Source organism: Emericellopsis atlantica (genome assembly GCF_019669845.1).
Source record: "Emericellopsis atlantica unplaced genomic scaffold F5Z01scaffold_26, whole genome shotgun sequence".
Taxonomy (NCBI): Eukaryota; Fungi; Ascomycota; class Sordariomycetes; order Hypocreales; family Bionectriaceae; genus Emericellopsis; species Emericellopsis atlantica.
Genome location: NW_025764728.1, coordinates 106,849 through 124,567, shown reverse-complemented (window position 1 = coordinate 124,567; position 17,719 = coordinate 106,849). Strand labels below are relative to the sequence as shown.

At 56.0% G+C, this 17,719-nt stretch overlaps 9 protein-coding genes across 9 annotated transcripts; 5 read left to right on the top strand and 4 right to left on the bottom strand.

Moving 5' to 3' along the window:
* Positions 1-42: 42 nt before the first annotated feature.
* Positions 43-810, top strand: F5Z01DRAFT_639153 (uncharacterized protein; the record flags this gene model as incomplete). The annotated part of the gene is made up of 1 exon (XM_046262423.1): positions 43-810. The coding sequence occupies one exon, from the start codon at positions 43-45 to the stop codon at positions 808-810; it is 768 nt and encodes a 255-aa protein (XP_046115477.1).
* Positions 811-1,047: 237 nt separating this feature from the next.
* F5Z01DRAFT_711883 (cell division-associated protein bimb) lies at positions 1,048-7,256 on the bottom strand (the record flags this gene model as incomplete). Its single annotated transcript, XM_046266483.1, has 2 exons — positions 3,429-7,256; positions 1,048-3,365 (listed from the first exon to the last, which is right to left on the bottom strand). Coding segments are annotated over exons 1-2 (6,063 nt in total), but the record flags the coding sequence as incomplete, so codon positions are not given.
* Positions 7,257-7,464: 208 nt separating this feature from the next.
* On the top strand, positions 7,465-8,009 carry F5Z01DRAFT_676742 (uncharacterized protein; the record flags this gene model as incomplete). The annotated part of the gene is made up of 2 exons (XM_046265280.1): positions 7,465-7,852; positions 7,936-8,009. The coding sequence occupies 2 exons, from the start codon at positions 7,465-7,467 to the stop codon at positions 8,007-8,009; spliced, it is 462 nt and encodes a 153-aa protein (XP_046115475.1).
* Positions 8,010-8,088: 79 nt separating this feature from the next.
* On the bottom strand, positions 8,089-9,560 carry F5Z01DRAFT_269308 (silencing information regulator). Its single transcript, XM_046258669.1, has 2 exons — positions 9,448-9,560; positions 8,089-9,366 (listed from the first exon to the last, which is right to left on the bottom strand). Exon 2 carries the CDS (start codon positions 9,284-9,286, stop codon positions 8,096-8,098), a length of 1,191 nt encoding a protein of 396 aa, XP_046115474.1. The 5' UTR covers positions 9,287-9,366; positions 9,448-9,560; the 3' UTR covers positions 8,089-8,095.
* A 680-nt stretch (positions 9,561-10,240) lies between these two features.
* On the top strand, positions 10,241-11,428 carry F5Z01DRAFT_683162 (cation efflux family-domain-containing protein; the record flags this gene model as incomplete). Its single annotated transcript, XM_046265822.1, has 1 exon — positions 10,241-11,428. The coding sequence occupies one exon, from the start codon at positions 10,241-10,243 to the stop codon at positions 11,426-11,428; it is 1,188 nt and encodes a 395-aa protein (XP_046115473.1).
* A 922-nt stretch (positions 11,429-12,350) lies between these two features.
* F5Z01DRAFT_269190 (uncharacterized protein) lies at positions 12,351-14,509 on the top strand. The gene is made up of 3 exons (XM_046258667.1): positions 12,351-12,683; positions 12,750-13,198; positions 13,252-14,509. Exons 1-3 carry the CDS (start codon positions 12,626-12,628, stop codon positions 14,464-14,466), a joined length of 1,722 nt encoding a protein of 573 aa, XP_046115472.1. The 5' UTR covers positions 12,351-12,625; the 3' UTR covers positions 14,467-14,509.
* F5Z01DRAFT_676738 (Cwf15/Cwc15 cell cycle control family protein) lies at positions 14,506-15,278 on the bottom strand (the record flags this gene model as incomplete). The annotated part of the gene is made up of 2 exons (XM_046265279.1): positions 14,506-14,559; positions 14,610-15,278. 2 exons carry the CDS (start codon positions 15,276-15,278, stop codon positions 14,506-14,508), a joined length of 723 nt encoding a protein of 240 aa, XP_046115471.1.
* Positions 15,279-15,374: 96 nt separating this feature from the next.
* Positions 15,375-16,464, top strand: F5Z01DRAFT_269172 (exoribonuclease). The gene is made up of 2 exons (XM_046258665.1): positions 15,375-15,650; positions 15,701-16,464. The coding sequence occupies exons 1-2, from the start codon at positions 15,487-15,489 to the stop codon at positions 16,416-16,418; spliced, it is 882 nt and encodes a 293-aa protein (XP_046115470.1). The 5' UTR covers positions 15,375-15,486; the 3' UTR covers positions 16,419-16,464.
* Positions 16,464-17,444, bottom strand: F5Z01DRAFT_269196 (P-loop containing nucleoside triphosphate hydrolase protein). Its single transcript, XM_046258668.1, has 2 exons — positions 17,151-17,444; positions 16,464-17,099 (listed from the first exon to the last, which is right to left on the bottom strand). Exons 1-2 carry the CDS (start codon positions 17,197-17,199, stop codon positions 16,510-16,512), a joined length of 639 nt encoding a protein of 212 aa, XP_046115469.1. The 5' UTR covers positions 17,200-17,444; the 3' UTR covers positions 16,464-16,509.
* Positions 17,445-17,719: the final 275 nt, after the last annotated feature.

The window sequence follows — 17,719 nt, the reverse complement described above, 5'->3', positions numbered from 1 at the left end:
TACCATCTTCCAATCGAGCATCTCCCCCTTTTCGTCAACAACATGACTCGAGCCCAGCTTTTTGACGACCAACAGGCGCGCCACAGCACCAAGGACGGCTATACTGTCTTCGATAATCCTTACAATACACAGTACGCAACACATGAGGAGTGCTACGCCAATGAACTGGGATACTCATGGCGCTATTCGGACAAGCACCGTCATGGCGCCGAGGCGCACTGGCATGACTACCGCCACGACGGCTCATACAGGCTAGAGGGTTGCCACGTCCAGCAGGACAACTATCTGTACTCGGAAGAGAATGAACACACGCACCGTGGCGCGCATGGGTATGCGGCGGTACGACGTGTGCCGGCTGGGTCGCAGGGCTTCATATGGCCGACGTATTCAGCACCGTGGGATGAGCCTGCGTACACGATTCATGAGAAACCCAGGTACACTTCTCATACTGAGCCAGTCTTCTCCAGGCGTGTCCATGGACGTCCAGAGAGGCGCTCGATCCCTCGCCAGGGGGAAAGCTACATCGGCCCTTGGCTCTTCCCAATAAACACCTCAACTACCCGGCCAAGCACCGCTTCTTGTTCTTGCGTTGAAGACGGCTCGAAGCGATGTCGCAAGGAGAAACGGAAGAAAGAAGCCTGTCAAGGAAAAAGAGGGATGGACGACAAATGGAATGCGCATTACCGGTTCTCAGACTTTGGTGGCACGGTGCATTACAGAGAGTCATATGTCGACGCCAGAGGGGGGTATGGACAGCATGCTGTTGAGCATCAGGATGGCCAGGGCTTCTGGGAATGGTGGCGCGAGTGAGGGTCGGGTTGTACAGGTGCATCAGGGTTTCCTTGTACCTGTAGGACGACATCACTTGAAATAATAATTAAAGCACAGTCATCGCTCATTGTATCATGTCTAGCGTTGATGCTCCTGCTCCCATTCTAACCAAGAAAAGAACAGAAAAGGGGGTATCAACCAACCGCTTCAACGCCATCGCTATGCCCGAAAATTCAACAAGCTTCGTCCCCGTCAAAAACTCGCCCCCTATTCCTCGATATATACCGGAATCCCGTACATTACCACCGCAGCCGCGTTCAGATACCGGAACCGACATGCCGCACGCGCTTTCATCACTGCTTCCGCCAAGCTGCAGTGACCACCCTGCTCCTCTTCGTCGCCATAGGCGCTGGTCCCCTTGCCGTCATCCTTGAATGTGCCGCGTGGGAAGAGTCCCCATTGTTCGAAACACCGACCCGCAAACCGGTCAATGTCTCTGTCCGTTACGTCCCACAGCGTGCCTACTACGCCTGGGCAACCACCCACCATCAGATTCCACACTAGGCCGTATACTTCGAATTCTCCAGCGCGGTTCAACGCTGCCGAGCTGCAGCCCATGAGGAACGCAGTGGAGGAAATCTTCGGGATACTGCGAACCCTTTTTGCGCGGATGTACTGTGCGCCACCGCCGTGTCCAAAGTACAGCAGTATCGGCGATGAAGCGTAGGCCTCCTGCAATGCCGACTCGGTGGGCGCAACGTTGACATGGGATGTCCATGTCGACGGCAGCGTCTCAAAAGAGGACTGAAAGTAAGACTGCGTGTTCTTCAGGTCGGACGAGGGGTTGAGAATGTACGATCCTCCCTCCTGAGGGGAAATGTAGTGACCATCTGCCACATCATCGCCACCGTCGTTCATCTTATCCTTCGAAGCTTTGGCCTCGGTAATGAGCCTCCGAAGTGCCGCCAAGGAGGGGACTCTTGACACGGGAAGCTCCTTCAGACAGGGCATGGACTCCCAGGGAAAGATATGCAGTGCTTTGTCCAGCACGAGGATCGTGTGAGTGCCAGCGCTGCTGTCGTCTCCGTCAGCTCGAAGCGCCGCATAGTATCCTCGGAGGGCATCATAGGTCTCAACGACCATGGCGTCGAAATCGATCTCATCGTACGCGTTGTGCTCGCCGTGAAACTGCAGGATATCCACCACAAAGTACAGCAGATCGTTCAATGCCTCGTCAAAGTCAACAGTCGGATCCGTGGGGTCCCCTAGACCAATGAATAGGTCCAAGATCCGGGGGTCCAGCGTGGCTGGTGTGGACTTGGCTGCCTTCTTCTTGCCACGTCCGCCGCCACCACCGTTGCGCGATGGCAAAGTGCGCTCAAGCAGTTGGTGAAAGCTCCTCTGGAAGCGAGCCAGTAAGTCAGGCCGTCGTTGATGGTGCGAAAAGATGCCCTTGAACCCACCCAGCCAGGTTGTCTCCATGATCAGGAGAAGCTCCTTGAGGCGCTCGTCAAGGGCCTCCCTTTCGGCCCACCACGCGTTGCGGCCAGCCCTAGAAGTCATATCGCCCCCCGAGTGACTCGTGCGGTTAGCATTCGCAATCACGTCTAGCATCTCGTCTCTTCCATGCTGGAAGTTAAAGATCTCGGAATCGGCGTCGCGGGAATTGGCACGCTCCAGGGGCAGTCGTAGGATGAACGGACTGTGCCCAGCCTGAAACTTGGTGATACACAAGTCGCGATGGTTCTCGCTCAGCGACATGGAAATCACATTCCACTTCTTGGGGATCAGCTCGATAAAGTGCTGCTGAAAGCGGCCCATATCCGACTGCAATTCGAGTCCGGCCAGCTGCTCCGCCAACGCGCTTGCCACACCATCAGGGGCATCCTTGGTCTCTTTGCTCGACTCGATGGTCAGTTGCTCACGCTTCCACATCGCGTTGCGCGCAAGCTCGACAGCCACAGTCGTCGATTCGGACCGGATGACAGCGGTTGTTGCTGGGCCAGATGCAGCTGTCAGCGAGATGACCGTGCTTTGTAGCAAGGTTGCGATGCGATGGAGAAGTGCGTTCTCGCCGTTGACAAGGGCTGATTCATGTGCCTCCAGCAATACCTCTTGAGCTTGCTTCAAGGCCTCAGCAAACCCGGGCGACAGAGATTCTCGCTTGCTTTTCTCGGCGACGCCCACCACGGCAGGGAACGAAATCGTCGACTCATGCATGATGGAGAAGACTGGGTCGTCGTTCATCTGCTCTGCGCTCATGCAAAGGTATCGAGTGGCCGTAATCAGCTGCTCTTGGCGAAGCGCGCCGAACAGCTTTGGCAAGCCCTTGACAAGCTCCAAGGAAGACGCTACGTTCTTCCAGTCCTGCTTTTGCATCGCTGCACTGGCGCGACTCAGCAGAACAGAGGCCAACAACGACGCCTGGAAAGTGTCTTGCGGAGCTGATGCTGTAGCTTGAGCCGTTTTACTGGCAGCAGGGGCTCTCTTCACGGCTCTCGTCGTAGTGCTTGCTTTCGTGCTCCCCTTTGCTGCAGTCCGTGAGCTGGTTGCACGGGTGGTTCGTGCAACGGGTGCCCTTCTGGTCGTAGTGCCTCGTAGAGAGGTAGCCGCTGCCTTCACAGCCTTCGCCACCACCTTCTCAGCAATGGCCGGACTGGCAGCCGGACCATGCAATTGGCCAAGTTGCCGAGTTGTCTCCTCAGCTATGGCCAGGTACTCTGCTACCTTCACCTCATCACCAAGCTCACGATGCACCTCGGCGATCTGTTTGGCGAGCTTCACCCGCGCAGCGCACGCCTGGGCTGGCATGTGCGTACACGCAACGCCCAGGTGCTCAAGCCCCTTTTCGGTTTGCTCCGACTTGACAAAGATGGAAGCCGCCCGAGCGGATGCTGTGGCCAGGAAAAGCGATGAGCCTGAGCCTTCGGCGACCCTCATGGCCGTCTCGCAGTAGAACAAGGTTTCCTGGTACATACCCACGTGGGCATGTATGGAGGACAGAAGCATCAAGTTCTCGAACAAGGGTGGTGCCAGCGCCCATAGTTGTGGTCCAAAAGGCGCACGAGATATCTTTGGATGAGCTTTCCCAAGAACGCTCTCAGCCAGCGTGCGATTTTCTGCCGCCACGGCAGCCAAGGAAGCGCCTTCAAGTCTTGTCCATTCATGCGACAGGAGCCGCACCATGTTCCTTGTGGACTCGAGTGCTTGTTGTATGTCACCAGACCTGAGGGCGAGGCCAGATCGAATCAGAGAAGCCTGAGCGGCGGCCACCATATCCTGGACACTCGATTTGGCACCTTGTGCACTTGATGTAGCCACTTTCGAAAGACAAGCAAGTGCCGACTTGGCATCGTCAACCCCAGCCATGTACTCGGCTTGAGCAAGATAGAGCTGAGTCATGGTCATCGGGGCCGGCTGGCGGTTCTGTTGCATGAGATTTCGGAGTTCTTCCAGCGTCTTTGATGCCTCGGTGAAGAGGCCAATATTGATGTACTGCGTGGCGAGCTTGCAGTGGAAAGCAACTACCTCGTCGCTCGATGGACCCGCATAGAGCTTCGCAAGGTGGACGCACAACTCAAGAACAGAGAGCTGCAGGCGGCTCTCTCCCCTCAAGCTGGACAGCTGGTTGACAGACAAAAGATGACGAAGGAGAGCGTCGGGCTCGTCAATCCTGTTGAGTACATCGGCTTCGCAGGAGCAGCCCTGCAACAACTCGGTCCAGCTTGTCACCGAAGTCTGGAGTGCTTCCACAGGAAACGGGTCATCAACAGACGCTAGGGCCGTGGTGGAAGCGTGAAGAAGATGTAGATGAGGGACGAACTTGGACAGGCCAGCATCATCTGCCATGTCCTTCTTGTTCGTGTGGCGCAGTGCCTGATCACACAGCGCAGAAACATCGCGCAGGTTGCCACTCTTCTGACCGATCTGATGCGCAAAGAGCTTCAGCAAAACTCGCAGGCGGCGGATCGGATATTTTTCAGGGGTGTAAATGCGCAGCAAGGCACCCATGCCAGGGTCGTGCAACTTCAACGGCTTTTGTGAGTCCTCTGCGCTAATCTGCAGGAGATGCTCGAGAACAGCCGCGCGCTCTGTTTCGGCCATGAAGAAGGTCCAATCATTCCAGGTATCATCGAGTCGCGCGATCGATCTGAGTGATCGCGACAGTGTACTTGCTTTTTCAGTTTCGGACCATGCTTGTCGCGGAGACTTGATAGAGAGGCTCGACGAGACCGTTGCCAAGACTCCCTCCTCCACCATGCTTGTACAAATCGAACGTAGGGTCTTGGACGCCTGTTCGGGGTGGCCGGTATCTTTGCACAGGTCGGCCATGATTTCCAATTTTACCGACAGCTGCGCTTTTTCCCTCTGCTCCGCCGTGCCATCCTGGACGACGTCGATGGATCGCTTCAATGCCAGCAGCGCCAGTTTCTTGGACTTGGGGCTCTCGATTGTTTTGCGATATTGCGAGTAGATGGAGAAGTACAAGCTCGAGATCTTCACATCATAGGATGCCAACTGATCGAGTTTAGCTTGCGGCAGAGCAGGGTCGTGGCTGTTTCTCAACAATGTCGTACAGTCTTGCAGGACATCGTCAAGCATCTGCCAATCCGACCCGATCTCGGATTTGACGATGATCAGTGTTCCGTCGAGGACCTGGGACAAAGATGGTTGGACTGCCTGCCGCCTTTGATCGAATTGCAGCATCTGTTTCGTGGAAGTGTCTCCAGAAGGTGGTGTTCCAAGCCAACGCCTCACAAATCGAGGAAACTGCAGCAAGAACTTTTTCAGGAGCTCTTTGAGAAGAGATGAGATCCCGCTTTTGCTGTCCCAGTTCTGCATGAGCAGGCCAGCTACCGAGCGCCGCGCCAACGAGAGGCTTTCCAGAAGCTCGTTCACTTCCGCACCGGTGCCGCACAACGGCGCGTTGAAGCTCTCAATGACATTCGCCACGAGTTTCTCTTCGCTTTCCCCCGACTTCTCGGTTTTCAAAATGGCTGCTAAGATCCGGGCTGAGAGAGAGCAAATCCGCACGGACGGCTCCTGTGGCGACTGTAGCACGTCTCGTATCGAGTTGTACCAGCGCACAGCATCAGCGTACTGTCGATGGGTATGCGCCATAGCTCCCAAGCATGAATGTATCACGTACATTGGCGAGTTTTCGGAGTCGCTAAGGGTGTAGCCTTGAGCTTGCAGGCCGTCTTTGATACCACTGAAAGCTGAAGACATGAGTGTATATGTCGCAGGGTCGGTCGGAGCGCGTCGCGCAAAGCAGCGAAGGCACCGCGAGAAAGGCGCCAGAAGCTCTTCCTCAGGCTTGCCTTTGTGACCAAGAAGTTTCCACCAGGAAATTTGCGATTCGAAAGCGATAGTCTGTAGTTGGAAAGCTGTTGCAGGGGAAGGGCTTAGTCGTGGCTCTAGAGCATTGGAATCCTCAGCGCTCGAGATGCTCGGGGCCAGTGACAAAAGCGCGGAAGAGTATTGTGCCAGCAGTCGAGCGGCTTTCTGGGCGTCACTCGGACCTTGCCCAGCGTACCTCTCCAATATTCGAGAGGGAGAGGTGTCGCACTCTTTCTTCAAATACCGCAGCGAGCCTTCAATCTGAGTCGGCTTTTTAGTAGACGCTATCAATTTCAGAGTCTGAACTTGACAATTCGCCACAATTGGAAGTCTCTTTTCGCACATGGCCGTCTGGAAGTGCAGAAGGTCTTCGACTCTCGTCGTATTGTCTGTCGCTTCGCTCTCCACCTCTTCCATTTCGAGCCTCGATTTCAAAATCCTCAGCTCTTGGTATGCCATGTCGGTCAAGCCCACGGCCAGCATCTTCGCAGCTAAAGTGACCATGCCCGTCTCCAACTGGAAATCGACCTGATCCTTGGCGATCGCGCCCTTCATTCTGCGAAGGCATGCAAACGCAATTCGTGCACACTCTGCCACGGGGGCATATTTGCTGCTCGGAGATGCTGAAGTGCTCTTTGTGGGTTTTGTCGCATCAATGGGCATTGTCGCTGTTCGGTTCAATGTGCGTGCTTGGGCTGGGCTGAGAGGCGTAGAAAGAGACCGTCGCAGACCTTTCCGGGGCTCGGGGTTCGACGATTCTGGTTTCGAGGGTTTCGGCTGTGTCTTCGAGGCTTCTGACAGGGTCTTCAATGTACTATTGACGACAAAGGTCGCCAGAGCACTCTGCTCCTTCACATCCAGCGTTTCCTCTTTCGGCGCAGTTTTCCTAGCTCTCGATGGTGTCTTTGGTGTCTTGGCTGGCGTCGCTGTCGTCGTCTTCAGCTTGTCTGTATCTTTCGACTGCAGAAGCCGCCGTAATGTGGTGATTGTTGACGGTGTGCATGTTGACGATGGCGCCAAAGCAGCCTTGACGGCGTCGACCTGCGCTTCTAACGAACTCATGATGGAAACAAGAATGAAATGCCTTTCGCCATGCAAGCAACCGAGACTCGTGAGAAAGAATGCGCACCGCCGCCGCGTAATCAATGGATATCCGAATGCTAAGAATGGTCTTGACCGACTTCGTGATTCACGATGCACGTGCTTGTTTGTGGTGAACACTCGTTAGCGCGGGGCTAAACGCCGGTCGTTGGCAGAGCAACGCTCGAGCTTCCCCCAAATTTATGTCACTTTCGAGATCTTCAACTGTTGAAGATGCGACTTTTGCCAACACAGTCCATCGATTGACTCAAAATGTTGCGACATCCAGCCCGCGTCGCCCTTCGGCGCATTCCTCTCTCGCCGACATTGACGACTGTGCGCCACGAGCATGGCGTCCCTGCAACTGTGGTCGATCGCGGCTTCTGGCGCAGCCTGATCCCCAAGCCGATGCGAAAGGAAAACCGCCTGCCACGCACCAAGTCGAAAGAATGGAATCCGGCCACATTCTTCATCGTCATGTTTCTGCTCATCGGCAGCATGTCGATTCAGATGATCGCCATGCGCAATGCGTTCACGCGATACATGCGGTTGAGCGAGGCGCGCATTGCGACGCTGAAAGAAGTGGTTGAAAAGATACAAAAGGGGGAGACTGTCGACGTCGAAAAGGCGCTGGGCACTGGCGACCCGGAGAAGGAGCAGGGTTGGGAAGAAGGCAAGTCTCGCCTGGCGTGTCTGGAGGGAAATGTGCTTACATCGATGTCAGTTCTACGAGCAATCGAGCAGGACAGTGGCGAGCCAAAGGCTTCCAAGAAGAGCAAACGCCGGGAGCCAGAACCCGAAGCAGCGAAGCAGCCTGAGAAAGCAGCACCGACGACGAATACTGTGCAGTCAACGGGAAAACCATCGTCAGGATATAGCAGCTTTTTCTGATATAATACAAAGTCTATGAAAGCATATCCTTAAACGTCGTCAGGTTCTCCCCAGCCGCTTCGGGCATATGGATATGCTGCTCACGACGCAGTCTTGACACCAGCGCAGGCAGCAACTCGTCCGTGGCCTGCTCAACGCGAACGCCCTCCTCTCCCTGCTGACCCTCCGTCAGGGTCTTGAAGAAGTGGTCCTCTCCTCTCACTCCGCCCATGTTCACTATGGCAATGGGCATGCCTCTATCGTTTGCTCTTTTCGCAATCCTCCATGCTGAGTATGTTGCCAAGGACGTACCAAGGACCAGCAGCTTGCCTGCCGAGTCGATGGCGTCCTCGGCGGCCGTCTTGACCTGCGTCGCTATGCTCTCCCCGAACATGACGACGGCGGGCTTCAGGATCCCTGCGGTGCTTGGCAGCTCCCAGGCACCTTCTCTGTCGGCTTTGACGAGATGTTTGTCTCCTCCCTCCTTGAGTGGCGGTCTGTGCAAGCATTTTGGACACGGCGGGTACCTAAACGTCGTGTATGGCGCGTCGGGCAGATCCACGTCACCGTCTGGGTTGGTCTTGAGGCCTCTGAACCTCTTCTCCATCGGATCCTCGGTATTGAGGGCTCCAGAGGCCATGGCCTCCTCCAGCAGCAAGGCCCATCGTGGGTTCAACCTCGCCAGCTGATTCTGAAACTCGTCTCGCGGGTACTCACTTTTACAAGTAGTGCAGACGGTCGCGCGTAGATAGCCATGCAGCTCCAGCGTCGATAATCCAGGATGTGCCCTGGGATGGAAAGAATCTACGTTCTGTGTAATCACATCTTTCACGAATCCCAAGTCTCCCAGATCTCGGATGGCGTGGTGTCCTCCGTTGGGTTTCGCTTTGTGCAGACTGGACCAGCCCAGGAAACTGCGCGCCCAGTATCGTTTCCGTGCTTCGTGGTTGCTGAGAAACTCGTGGTAGTAAATGGGTCGGTATGTCTTGTTGACTCTATATGTGCCTTTGACACCGCGATAGTCCGCCAGCCCTGAGGCCACCGAGAGCCCGGCGCCAGTCAAGACCACGGTCGAATTGGGCAGGTCTCCAGGTGGTGGTGTTGTGAAGAACCTTGTGAGAGCACTGATGGCACCGGGTAGGGTAGACGCCGAGGCCGGGACGATGGGACCGGGGACGAGGAGATCGGTGTACGGTATCCTCATGATGGGTTTACGCATTGCCATGGCTGCGGACAGGAGCCAGGTCCGGGGGAATGCGCTACCGAGGATTGATGTTGAAGCTCATCGCGAGCCCAAGACACTCCCTAGCATGGACTGTGTGTTGGTGACAGTCGCTGCGTCATGATTCTACGGGAGGGCTCCACTAGAGTCATCGAATTGCTTACCTAATGAGTTAGAGCTCAGGCTTCAGGTCGGGCACAGCGAGCCGCAAAGATTAATAAACCGGCAGTGCACCATTGGACATGGAGGCATTGGAAATGTCCACCTCATCTTGAAACATGAAGTTTTCTGGCAACTACCGCAGCTCAGCCAGAATTCTGTCACTCGGAACAAAAATACGCGTGGCGTGATGAGGCTCAGCGGGTGCCGAAAGCCGGCAAGGCTGGATAGCGCCGTAGGGAGCTGCGCAGTGCGCTGAGGCCCCGATTGACACGCCTGATTCGCCCACTGACCGCTGACGTCCCCCGAAGCGGCGCGCACCGCCAGGCACCTCCAGTCAGCTCATGTCCCGCCCGCGATGAACGGGCGGATCGGACACAACCGGCAGAACGCTGGTTTGTCTGTTGCGCGACTTGATCTTGTATTTTCTGAGAAACATCTGCTCCCAAACCCTTTGTGACACGTCCTCTGTATACCTTGAATGGGAATTCCTCCACCTGTCCCGTCCACATGTATCCCCTGGCCGGGCGACGCTCGGCCATGCGGTGCGGCGTGGCAGGACTAGACGTCGTCGTCAATGCACCACCACAGCCACAGCTCAACAGGGTCATCCTCTCCCTGTCCGCGCGTTCCTCCCTTGGGCCAACGCGACTACTTCAACGACGTGTCCTCACCCAGAGCGCAAAGTCCCCTTCGCCGTGTCCGAACTCGAACAACGCATCGCTCCCTCTGCACTCACCGAACCCCTTCTCCTACCGAAACCGACGCACGCGATACACGCACCTTCCACCCATCGTCATGGGCGCCGCACACCAGACACGCGATGCGCACAACCATGACCATCATGGCCACGGCCATTCGCATGGGCTGGGTGGTCATCACCACCATCATGACACGACATATCTGACCTCGAGGAATCGGTCTGATCCTGGCGTGCGGATCACCAACATTGGCCTGGTGTCGAACCTGCTCATGGCTGTGGCCAAGTTTGTGGGCGGATGGGCGTTCAACTCAAAGTCAATGGTGGCAGACGGGTGGCATTCCCTCACAGATCTGGCGTCGGATGTCCTGACTCTTGCGACCGTGTCGTGGAGCATCAAGCCGCCCACCGATCGATTCCCCCTTGGCTTTGGCAAGGTAGAGAGCCTGGGAGCTCTGGGCGTCAGCAGCATGCTGCTCGTGGGAGGCTGTTACATGGGCTGGGAATCTGCGCTGGCGCTGTATGCACACTTCAATCCGGAAGCCGCGCACTCGCTCGCTGAGCACATAGGGCATGGTCATTCGCATTCGCACAGCCCAGCGGCCCTGGGACTACCGAGCATACATGCTGCGTGGATCGCAGCCGGCACCATCGTCGTGAAGGAGTGGTTGTACCACGCGACCATGAAGGTGGCCAAGGAGAAGCACTCGTCTGTCCTGGCTTCCAACGCCGTTCACCACCGAGTGGACTCTCTAACTGGTATTGTCACGTTGGTGGCGATTGTCGGGGCCAACCTCTTCCACAACGCTGGCTGGCTGGATCCTGTCGGTGGGCTTCTAATCTCCTTCATGGTCATCCACGCGGGTGCCGGTAACACTCTGGACGCCTTCTGCGAGCTCGCCGACCAGAGCATCGACCAGGACGTCAAGAAATCTGTCAGGAAGCAAGCCAGCAGGGCTATCGAGGCGTACGATCTCGAAAAGCAGACGGAACTGCGCGACGTCGCGGGCGTCAAGAGCGGTCAGAACTACCTAGTTGACCTCGAGATGGCCGTGCCAGGATCGTGGTCTGTCGAGCACGTCCGCGAGGTGGAGGCAGCCATCCGCGACCGCGTCGGGCGCAAAGTCAAGGGCGTGAAGCGTGTCCGCGTCAGATTCGTCTCCATGTCGGAGACGCCTGACAATAAGTTTGACGAGTTCATCAACGAGAGAGACGAGAGGCTCGAGCCTGAGGAGGACCCCGACTCCGAGACGGAGGCGAGCAAAGGACGCGACCACAAGCACTAGAGCCGCTAGACGCCATCTCTGTGACTGGGCAATAGAATCTCTGTATATACTACAAATGGAGGGTGGTTGAATTATTCACAGCTGCCCGCCATATGGACAGCAATGATCAATCAAGGATGAGGACAGACGAGTCAAAGTGCATTAGGCGTGACTGGAGGCTGCATTGCATATCTTACGTCGCACCCGCAAAGCTTCAGTGTTGTATCTCGGCAATCTTGGCTTCTTGGTCTTCCGTCATCCTGGGCCAGCCCCAGTTTTCATGCACCAGGGGGCGACACATCTTTCTTTTTTTACTCTAACCTTGAGCAACTATCGTGAAGAGCTTCGTCACCGCCTGCTGGCTCGAATTCGCGACACCGGCACTGTTTGCCTCACAGTCGAGTTGAGCCATGCTGTCAATTAGCCAGCACCTGGCCGTGCCCGGCAGAAGAGTCCTATCACTTCTCGACTAGTTCTTTGTCGCGCGGGTCTAGACTACGTAGTCCGCGTCTCCTCTCAAGCGCTCCTCCACCATTGGTAGGCATATGGTGATGGCGTCCGTCGATGAATATTAGACCCATGTGCTTCAGCATTCCGGCTAAATGCGCTCGCAGCGACTAGACTAGACCCTGATCTCCTTCCAGGGAGCAAACCCCCAACTTAGAATCCTCGGTGAAGCGGTGACACCCTCGAAAAAGAATTCTCGCGTCTTAACCGTGCCATTCTGGTGGTTCGTGAGACAGACCCCCCGCCATGATCCCCCCCTCCCTCCTCCTGTCTGTGCTGTTCTCGACGGCAGCGATCGACCAGCGCTTCCTCGTGTACTTGGCCATTATATCATGATTACATCTATTTGCTTGGTAAGAGAACAACACACGACGAGAGCATGGCGTGGGGGACCTGTCAGGATGATCTACTGCGGACCCATCGTTGTCTCCTCTTTTTTCTCTTCTTTTTTTTGCCATCGTGACGTTTTAGCAGCATCGTGACAACGTGCCTGCTCGTTAGTGCCTGTCGTTACGTCCCTTAGCTTTTGCCTTACCGACTCCAGTCGAGCTCCAGTTCACTCCAGCGTAATCCCGCCGCGTCCACTCCAGTCCGCCCTCCGCCCCCGGCCCTTTCTTAAATGCTGGACGCTAGCTCTTCATCCTGACAACTGTATACTCTTTTGCAACTCACCATTCACTTATTAGCAGTGTCAAGTTGTAGCTCATCATCATGCCTTCCGAAGGCCCTCTGTACTTGGGCTTTGACCTTTCGACCCAACAGCTCAAAGGTACTACTCACCTCCGAACATCGGATCACCTCTAATTACAAAGAGCGAGGCTGACATTGTGCACAGCCATCGTGGTCGACTCTGATCTCCAGACAGTCGCTCAGGCCAAGGTCGACTTTGACGCTGATTTCAAGGCCACATACCATGTCACCCATGGCGTCCACCACAGAGACTCGACGGGCGAGGTGTACGCCCCGGTCGCCATGTGGGTGGAATCTCTCGATCTCGTCCTCAACCGCCTGAAGGACGCCATGCCCGTTCCGATGAGCCGCATTCGTGGCGTCTCGGGTAGTGGCCAGCAGCACGGCAGCGTGTACTGGAACGAGCACGCGGAGAAGATCCTGGGCAGCCTCAAGCCCAGCGAGGACTTGGTGGGACAGATCAAGGGGGCATTGGCCAACGAGTGGAGTCCCAACTGGCAGGACCAGAGCACGCAAAAGGAGTGCGATGCTTTCGATGCGGAACTAGGTGATCGAGAGGCCCTGGCTGAGGTCACAGGCAGCGGCGCACACCACGTAGGTCACTTCCACCCGATGATAAGACGATCAAAGACTAACAATAACTACAGCGCTTCACAGGCCCCCAGATTATGCGCCAGCGCAGGGTCAACCCAGACATGTACAAGGCGTCGACACGCATCTCACTCATCTCTTCCTTCCTGGCCTCGCTTCTCCTGGGTGACATCGCCCCCTTGGACATTAGCGACGTCTGCGGCATGAACTTGTGGGACATGAAGACACAGACATGGTCCGACGGCCTACTCAAGCTCACGGCTGGGTCCCAGGACGACGCGGAGATCCTCAAGAAGAAATTGGGTCAGCCCAGGCGTGATGGTGGCGTCAGCTTCGGCACCGTCAGCAACTACTTTGTCGACAAGCACGGTTTCTCCAAGGAATGCCAGGTCATCAGCTTTACGGGCGACAACCCTGCTACCATCCTCGCCCTTCCTCTTCGACCCCTGGACGCCATTGTGTCATTGGGCACGTCCACCACGTTCCTCATGAACACACCCAAGTACAAGCCCGACGGCTCGTACCACTTTTTCAACCACCCCACCACAGAGGGACACTACATGTTCATGCTCTGCTACAAGAACGGCGGTCTGGCGCGGGAGAAGATCCGCGACCAGCTGCCCAAGCCCGAAAACGGCGCCACGGGGTGGGAGAACTTTAACGAGGCGGCCGTCCAGACACCACCGCTCGGCGTGATGAGCAAAGAGGACAGGGCCAAGCTGGGTCTCTACTTTTACCTGCGCGAGACAGTCCCCAACATCCGGGCCGGCAACTTCCGCTTCACGGCGGCGCAAGACGGCTCCGATCTACGACGTGAGGAGGCTGGCTTCGACGCCAAGACAGACGCGAGAATCATCGTGGAGAGCCAGGCCTTGTCCATGCGTCTCCGATCACAGAACCTCGTGCACGCCCCCGATGCTGCAGGGAAGCTCCCTGCGCAACCGAGAAGGATTTACCTCGTCGGCGGCGGCTCACTCAACCCCGCCATTGCCGAGATCATGGGCTCGGTGCTCGGCGGCTGCGAGGGCGTGTACAAGCTGGACGTGGGCGGCTCGGCTTGTGCCCTGGGCGGTGCGTACAAGGCACTGTGGGCGTTGGAGCGTAAGGGGGGCGAGACATTTGACGAGCTGATTGGTAAGCGTTGGAAGGAGGAGGGTGCCATTGAGAAGGTCGACGTAGGCTTCCGGGACGGTGTCTACCAGCAGTACGGCAATGTTCTCGGTGCATTCGAGGAGATGGAGAAGCGGCTGTTGGCGGAAGAGAAGGAGTAAAGTAATGACTTGTCGGGTATCTAAGAATAACAATAGAGTCTATCGGACGTATTTGCTCATGAATCGCCTGTGAAAGTCCGATCGAATCATGTCCTGCGACCTGTTAGCTTCGTGAGTCCCATAAGGATTATACGACCACTTACGTTGACAAACTCCTTCTTGCCCTTGTCGTCTGTCCCTCGTGCCTGGTTCTTGAAGACAACGTCGTCATCCCATCGCCTCTTCATCGTGAAATCCTGCTTGTTCAAGAGAGGGTTCCCCACCGCAATGTCCCTCTCACGCTCTTCTTGCTCTGCCTTGGCCCTCTGCTCCTCCTCGCGCTTCTTCTTCTCCTCGCGCTCGCGACGGACCCGTTCGAGCTCACGCTGTAGCTCGGCGTCTTCGTCGTCTGAATCCGAGTCCGAGTCTGAATCGGAGGCCTCGTCGGAGTCTGTGTCGTCTGCATCCATCTCCCTCGACTCTTCTAATATCCTCCTTCTCTTTGTTTCGAAATCCTCCTCTTCTCCATCGGCCGGCGCAGTTGAATGTCGTCGTTTCGCCGCATGACCTGCTACAGAGCTTGCGGCATCGTCGTCCTCGTGTTCAGGCTCGGGAAGAGCGCCTCCATTCTTCTTTGCAAAGTGCGCAGCCTCAGCGGCCAAGAGCTCGGCTGCAAGATCGGTGGCAGGCGTGGCTTCATCGTCAAGGCCCTGTGCAGCCTGGCGGAACTTGAGTGTCGTGTGCGCGGGGAGGTTGCGCGTGTGGTAGGCTGGACCGCGGAGGGCTTCCTTTCCCTTGGCGGGATCGAATGTAGGCCTATGCGCGGTCGTCATGGTGGAAAAACTGGTTGTATTTCTGTGCTGGGATGGTATGGATAGTTCAGTCTCACTGTCGCCAAGTTGAATTCAACGTTCGAGGCGAGCTCTCACCGCCTGGCAGAATCTTCCGTATCGGGCTGTCCCACTAAAAACTTCCAGGTCAACGACGGCGTCACTCATTGTGCTCTCACTCACCAGACTGACAGAATTGGCCGATTTTACAATGCCTCGAGACGCAGAACCATCCCTGTCTGAGCGCACATTCGTCACAAAGGCTCTGAATGAGGGTCTGCGGGTTGACAACCGCAAATTCGATCAATGCCGACCAGTATCACTTACGTTTGGCGATGAGTTTGGAGTAGTGGATGTATCTTTTGGAAAAACTAGGTAAGGTTCAGTTCTTTAGCGGTTGCTTATAGAGTTCTGACAGTATGCAGGGTCCTAGCGAGGACGTCTGCCGAAGTCACAGTTCCCTACGCTGATCGTCCCTTTGATGGCGTCTTCACCATCACATCTGAGCTCTCACCCATGGTGGCCCCGTCCATCGAGCCAAATCGCCCTACAGAAACAGAAGTCCTTCTGTCTCGTCTTCTCGAAAAGACAGTCCGTCGTTCTGGTGCCCTGGACACAGAGTCCCTATGCTTGGTAGCGGGGCAAAAGTGCTGGAGTGTTCGAGTTGATCTGCACGTACTGAATCACGATGGAAACATCTTGGACGCAGCATGCCTGGCTGTCATTGCCAGCTTACGACATTTCAAACGACCAGAGACAACATTAGACGGCGAGGTGCTTACGGTGTACACACCTGCAGAACGCGAGCCTGTGCCACTGTCGTGGCTGCACTCCCCCTTCTGTGTCACCTTTAGCTTCTACGGCGAGGAGGGCGACATTGTGTTGATGGATCCAACATGGCTCGAGGAGCAGCTGCGCGTCAGCTCATGCACATTCAGTCTGAATCGCCACGGCGAGATTTGCCAGGTATCGAAACTCGGCGGTTCCGCCGTCGATGCGCCTCTCTTCATTCAGTGCGCGCAAACAGCGCTGAGCAAGAGCAAGGAATACACGGACTTGTTGGAGCGCCAACTCGCCGACGACGCCAAGTCCAGAGACAAGGGAGGGTTAATGGCCGAGTTAACGGCGGAGAACGATAGATGAAATAAAAGAAAAACACAAGATACCCTGCGCCAGACGCCGCCATACCTTCCACAATAACGCGCGTGAGGAAAGAGAACGTATCCTGGCCGTATCACCGCATCACAGGCGGTCGTGATTCTTTATTCCACTGGACTCTTGTCCGCACCCACTCTATGGCCTCTTTGACGCCGTCGCCTGTCAGCGCACTCATGCTGAGAACCCTCGAGTCGCGAATGCTGGCGCCTTTCTCTCCCTCCATGACCTTCTTCACGAGACCTTCCTTGATCCGTATTGTTTCCACGCAGTCTTCCCTGTCTTGCTTGTTCGCCAATATGAGGAGTGGGACGCCCTCTGTATCCGAGTGCTGCAGGACATCTTCCAGGACCGCTCTGCACTCGTCCAGTCGCCCTTCGCCACTCTCAATGTTGCCGTCTCCGACGTCTGTCGAGTCGATGATGAAGACGATCGCGTGGCAGCTCGAGTAGTAGCTCTGCCAGAGGTTGCGCAACGACATCTGCCCACCCACGTCCCATAGCTTCAGGTACATGTCCGGCAGTGTAATGGTAGATACATTCTGGCCCACGGTTGGGACGGTGCGCAGGTTCGGAGGGGGTGCGTCGGGCCCGCGAAAGAGAGACTTGACTTGCTCGTGGAATGTGGTCTTGCCGGCATTGTCGAGGCCGAGCAGGATGACGGAGTATTCTAGAGTGGCCCGTCAGAGGCTTTCGACGGACGGTGCAAGGGACTTGTTACCGTGCTTGCTGGTCGCATAGAGATACAGGCCTTTGGCGAGGTGGTACATGACGGCTACATCGAGCTAGGATACTGTAGAGGGTTTGGTTGTAGGAGTGAAGTTGCGATGCGACAAGGGTGGTACTTTGAGCGCGCATACATGATGTTGCAGCATGCCAGCAATCAAGATCCACCATTTGGCTTCATTCAGACTGGACCATGATGCACAAGCCCATGTCTCTGTAGACTATTGTTATAGTTGTAATTATCATTGCTCACGCTTTCGGTCTATCGTGGCGCATCGTCATGTTTGACTTCTACACGCGAGGAAAGCTACCTACCCGTGTTCAATTTAAAGGTTGCTTGACGTTCGGCATTCCGTAAGCCAGTCTGTTCACATCCGATACCAATGCGACAATAGCCCAATCAGGCAACTACCTGCGGCCGTAAATGAATAGGCAACTCAATAAGGAGGACAGACGACGGCAATATACGCAAACCAATGATTGATGGCGTTTGGGCCGGCAGCTGCACGCCCAGATGGTGCACCGCAGCATTGTGCAGGGTAGCTCGGAGAAACGCGCCGCGAC